We start from the raw sequence: 6,004 nt of genomic DNA on the forward strand, positions 1-6,004 counted from the left end.
TTGAAGACCAGCCTTGGTTACATAGTGAGTTCAAAGCCAGCCTGGCCTGCATGAGATCCCATTTCACCCCCAACCACAAAAGGGCATGGGGCCGGAGACGTAGCTCAGTGGTAGAACATTTTACTGAGCAAGGGTGAAGCCCTAGGTTCAATCCCCAGTTCTGAGCAACAATAAGAAAAGATTATGGGCTTTGAGAAAATGCTGGGAGCTAAGGCAGCTGCTAATGATGATGGGGTCTCTGGGGCATTTCAAGCCTGTGCATGAAATGAAACACTTTGGTGGCCTCTGGCGGGCAGGAAGCAGGGCGGGGCAGGGTGTCTCGCCAAGCTGTGAGGCTCAGGACGGGTGTGAGTCATCAGGTCTCCCTGTGAGAGGAGGCGGAGCACAGACGTGCTGGAGAGATGGTCAGTCAGATGCGATGCAGGCTGCGTTCATGGGAGAAATCATGAATATGTAAATTCGATAAAGTGTGCCGCTAGCAGTAAACCAGCCATTCACATAAACAGCCAGTGTTTATGCCGGCTGTGGGACGGGGCATTTCTGTGTCTTCTCTTGTGCTGAGGATAAAGGTATTTGAGATGTCTGTAGCGAAGGGCTCTATCCTTGCCTTCTGTTTGTTCCCAGGAACCAGATGATCACGTGAGGATCCTAAGGGCTCTTAGTCCATCTGAGAAAATAACAGTTTCGAATTGCCAAGCTGCCTAAAGTCGGGTTAGAGCTGTTTCCACTGGGGTTTTCTGTCTTAGGCTTAGAAGTTCATCTCCAGGGGCGATTTCATCTATGGTGTCCCAGATTCTCTGAACAGAGGACTTCTCTCTCCGATGAGAACTAAGTTTTATACCTATTTTCCAGTTGAAAGTTCGTGTATTACATAGATATTATAAATTCAAAATCCTGAACCACAGAGGGGAAAATCCTGGGAATATTGATGCATTATTGGAGAGTTTCCATCGCTCATCAGGAGCCAAGGACAAGTGGCCTCCCTACCAGCTGCCTGTGTGAAAGCTTGGCTTTCCTGCCAGCCCAGCTTCCATTTCAAAGGCCATTTCTCAGGTGAAGGTCTGTGTTCTAGTTCTGCGTATGGTCTCCCACACCCATGCCTGGGTTTGAAGGACTGGCCTGGTGCATCCGCATCCCAGGCTGGAAAAGCAACTTCTGCTTCCAGCCTTGCTTCCCAAGTCACTTTCCATTCCTGGCCTCCTTCTATTTAATTTATCGTCAGCTCCATTCTAAGGATGTTTACTGCACCTTCTGTATGGTCCAGCCCATCCCCAGAATTTTTGGGAGGACTCAAGAGGAAATCTCTCCTGGTTAGTTTTTATTGTCAACTCAACATAACCTACTTCATCTGGGAAGAAGATGATTTGAGAATTGCCTCCTTCACTCCCTCAGATTGACCTGTGGCCACGCCTACGAGAGAGTGCTTTGATGGAAGTGGGAGGGCCACGCCCACTGTGGGCGGTGCCATCCTCAGGCAGGTAGATCCGGGCTGTGTAAGAAAGTTAGCTGATCTTGAGAAGGTAGGCAGCATTCCTTCACGGCGGCGTCTGTTTGAGTTTGCTCTGCCTTCCCTCAGTGATGGATTGTGACTGGAAGTAGAAGCCCATTAAACCCTTTTTCCTCCAAGCTGATACTGGTAGTGGTCTTTACCATAGCAACGGCAAATAAACTAGAACAAAAGGATTTTAGACTGCCAAGAGAACTTCTAAGATGATATCCTTGCTTTCATTTTTATTAAGAAGAGTATTTCACATTGGGATCACGACACATAAAACTTCAACATCAATTTGCTGTGTTTGGACGAATCCTATAACCAAGACAGGGCTTATATTCCTTTTCTTTTAAATGAAGATAATAAAGTTTGAGAACACCGTGGTGCGTCTCCCCTGGTAGGGATGCTTTAGAATCAAGCAGTTTGGGAAAAGTGAAATGAATGCATGGTATGGTTACCGGATAGGCTTGCCTCTTTCAGACACGTTAGTGTTGTATTTTAGAACTCCTTTCTAGTAGCATCCTGACTGGTGTCCCTCTTCCTCCGTCCGTCCTCGCCTCCTGTGGCTGTGCCTCTGACACCGCTGGTTCAGCTTATGACAAAGTGACGCGCCGCAGCCCGTGAGTCCCGACTTATTGAGCACAGTGATGCTGTAACTCTGTTATTCAGCCTTGGCTCATGGCCCTTTACACTGCATGCTCCTTGCCGGAGAGCGTGCGTTAGCAACCTTGGGCAACAATGAAGATGTACTGCGTTTAGCTAAGGTCTTTCTAGCTCCTGACTGTCTTCTTTTGCTTCAGTGAAATGTCCCATGTGGCGGGTTCCATGTCTGCCATGTCGCTGAAGGGGGAAATGTCAGTTGGAGTAGTTCTTACACAAGCTGCCGGAAACCTTTGAATGCATATTAATGGGAACACTTGGATTCATTTTAAGGGTTTGTACAAAATGACCTTATACTCCTACACACCTTCCTACAATTATTGGAACCTTAGTTTGAACACGCTGTGTCATATAAGGGACCATGGAGTTAGCAATTCCAGTTTTGTAATGATAGACCAACCAAATCTGCAAGGCAGGGAGAGAGGCTGGAATTTCTTTTCATTTGAGTCCAAGTTCTCAAACGGAGTATTAATTTGCTTCAGGTCAGATGAAGTCATCATCTGAGCTAGGGTTCTCATTGCTTAAATCACTTGGGCCAGATTGAGTTTGCGCGACCAAGCCCTGGGTCTAATTCAGTTCCCCGAAGAGCGTGCAGTTATAAAACTGTTGTCCTAATGCCCAAGAACAAAAGGTAAGCGGGCATAGTGAGGATTCAGAGAAAGTGAGAAGTTAGGGTCACAAATATTTGTAGGGTGAATCGGTGGAAGAAGGAAAATATTTGTGTCCTAGATGCTTTTGTAGTTTACTGCCTGTAAGAATATACTTGATCCTTACATTAGCATGTAGATTTTCAGACAAAGGACCTTTATTTTGGAGACTAGGGTCACGCATGGCTCACCATGGTCATATAACCAAACGACTTCTCCAACGTCTACCGTTGTTTTCCAGTTACAGACTGCTCTGTTCTCAGTTCTCAGTTGCATTGCCTGCACACACAAGCGTATGTTTCTGTGTAATTCACGCTCCCTTCTCTGTTCACTTAGTGTCAGCCCATAAAACCACTTCCTGGTCTTCCAACAGCTAACATGGCTTGAAAAGCAGAGCCTGTCACGTCCCCTGCCTGCTGCCTAATTCAGACTTGGGATGCACGGGGCAGAAGTCTGAAAAAGAAGAGGGAAAGGGAGGACCTGGACCGTGAGAGTAATATCCCTGGGCTAATAGAGGATGGTTAGGTCCATTAGACAGGCAAGTGGTAGCAGGAGAGACAGAATCACTGGTGAGTACCAGGAATCCCGAGGCATCATGGGAGGCTGTGGAAGAGGCCATGCTTGTGGACCACTCAGCTCAGTATGACCAAGCGTCTGAGATGCCGCCGGCGTAAGGACTTTCTTCCAGGAAATCTCAACCTTGGAGGGGTTTTATAGTTCATTGCCCAAATGAATGCACCCTCTTCTCACGCTAGTGCACACTGTTTTAAACAGGGCAGCTTTATTTCCAAGGCTGGGTTAATGCAGCGCCAAGAGCTGCCACGGTCACGTGACTGCCCGAGCTTTCGGCCCCGTGCCACGGTTCGTCGTCGTCACAGACCGCCGTCTTCATGTCTCTGTCTCTGCACACTGGCATTGGTGTCCCCGTGTGGCGCTCTTGCTGCACACAGCCTCCTGCTTGTTTGGGGCTTCATTTGCATCGTCTGGACTCCTTTTAGACCTGTAAAGTAGATATTACCTCCAATTTACAGACAGGGAGGCTGTATTTCCCGTGCATCATCACGCTGCCTCTTGGCGTGCATCAAATCCCTCGTCAAGGACGTCAACTAGAGCCTGCCAGCTAAAGGTCCAACCTGGGCTCTGCTGTGTATCCGTAGGATCTCGAGTGCACCTCCCCATCTATTTGAGCCAGTTTTCTCATGTGATGTTCCCTGAGCGGTAGATACGGCGTCGGTGCTGCAGTTGTGTGTATGTGTGCATGTACATGCGTGTGGGCATGTGTGTGCACATGTTTATATGTAAGTGCATGTGTGTATGCACGTGTACAAGTGTGTGCATGGATATGCGTGTGTACCGGCTGGGCTTCGCACAATTCCTCGATTGTCTTTGCGCTGTGTTCGGTTATGGTTTTCTGCAGTGGTCTCAGCTTGCTTTAGAGAGGAGCCTCTTGGATTAAGGCTGACGGCTGCCTTTCTCTGTGGGTATAAGGGTAAGATTTAGAATCTAGTTGCACAGTTGTGCTAGCCTAGCAAAGTGGCGGAAGTGGGTGGTCTTGTAAGATCCATGAACTCATGAGCTGTGGGGAGGTTGGCTAGGTGTCTGGTACAAGCATCTTTCTCTCTTGTTGACTGGCCTTAAGTCCATTTAAACAGCTCTTGGTTACCACCAATAGGAGATTCACACTGTTGTGCCTTTGGGGGCATCTTGCCAGGCTGGTCACTATTGTGGTTCATGGCATTGCAGCTGGGTAGGCTGTTTTGCTTCTCTTCCTCAGCATCTTACATAGTACTTTTTAGTGCCATGGAAGCCAGCTGTAGGAAGGAGACTGCAGCTTAGATCTGGCTCACAAGACAAGTCTGTGTCTTGTGTCCTATGTGTGCCCTACACGTACAGTGTCTTTAGCAATAGGGCCAGTCCTTAATCCTTTGAGGGGAACCCTGGGGCAGTAACCACAGTCTGTATTGTTTTAGGAAGTAATTTGTATAACCTACCAACCACTTGTATAGGAGTTTCTCATGACCAGTACCGGGGTTTTTTGTTAAACTCACACACATATGGGAGGCAGAGGCAGGCGGATCTCTGTGAGTTCAAGGCCAGCCTGGTCTACAAGAGTTAGCTCCAGGACAGGCTCCAAAGCTACAGAGAAACCCTGTCTCGAAAAACCAAAAACCAAACAAACAAACAAACAAACTGGCATACATAGGTTGACTGTCAAACCTTGCTCTATGGTCCAGCGGCCACTGACTGGGTCTACTTTGATTCTGTTTGTTTTAGGATTCTGAGAAACGAACCCCGCTCCACGTGGCTGCCTTTCTGGGAGATGCAGAGATCATTGAACTCCTGATTTTGTCAGGTAGGTAGCTATTGTATTCAAAAGCCAACTGCTCATGGAAGTTTGAATGGCCTGTTTACTAGATAGCAACTATGGTGAATGGAACAGAATTGCTTTGCCCATCAGAGTTTATTTGATCAGAATTTATCTGTACATGAAACACAGTAGAAGACATTGTTGGCAATGATTCTCGACTACGTGAGCATTGCTTTGAATGTCTGATTCCCATCCATCTTGTCAGACTTGGCATTATAGACAAACAGTATATCTGGATATCTTGGTAATTTTTTTAATTGTAAGAAAATAAAACTGGTCTACATGAACACATATGCTATGTATATATGTACTTTGTATGAGTTTATACACTATATGTAGCACAAAGTGTGTATACAATCTGAATATATATTTAAAATTGTACTACAAATAATATTAGTTTCCTTCTAGGCAGTTATGGCTTCAATGAGGGTATGAAAATAGATGGAAGAGGCCGTGTCAGTTTCTAAAGGGGTTTCTCTGAGTGAGCAGTGTGGAGTTTGAAAATATCCTCATGGCCAGGCATGAAATGGACTCCCACCAACTTAATAAGATACTTTATGTTTTTAAAAAATGGATGCAAATATGGGATTCATGCCCAGATCCAATCTCTCTCTTTACTGGTCTGAGATTCTTTTTCATTCTCTGTACTTTCAATGTTTTCTCAGATTCAAGGATATGAATGCTTTTGTTTCTAGACTCTTGGGTGTTCAGGACAGCTCACCAAATAGGTTTCCAAAACTATTATGTGGTTTTTCGTATGAATGCTTGCCAGGCAAATCCCTGGGATGAACCTGAACAGAGTGTGCACACCTCTCTGTAAACTGTATGCAGGTCTCT

At 46.3% G+C, this 6,004-nt stretch overlaps 1 protein-coding gene across 6 annotated transcripts in view; it reads left to right on the forward strand.

Annotated features, from left to right (window-relative positions):
* Ankrd44 (ankyrin repeat domain 44) overlaps positions 1–6,004 on the forward strand; it is a 217,620-nt gene that overhangs the window by 108,990 nt on the left and 102,626 nt on the right. For all 6 annotated transcript variants that reach the window (XM_026788853.1, XM_026788850.1, XM_026788851.1 and 3 more), the window contains exon 3: positions 5,074–5,152. In XM_026788853.1, the coding sequence (XP_026644654.1) occupies positions 5,074–5,152 (79 nt within the window). The remainder of the gene's footprint in view (positions 1–5,073; positions 5,153–6,004) is intronic.

The sequence above is a fragment of the Microtus ochrogaster genome, unplaced genomic scaffold (genome assembly GCF_000317375.1).
Source record: "Microtus ochrogaster isolate Prairie Vole_2 unplaced genomic scaffold, MicOch1.0 UNK8, whole genome shotgun sequence".
Classification (NCBI taxonomy): Eukaryota; Metazoa; Chordata; class Mammalia; order Rodentia; family Cricetidae; genus Microtus; species Microtus ochrogaster.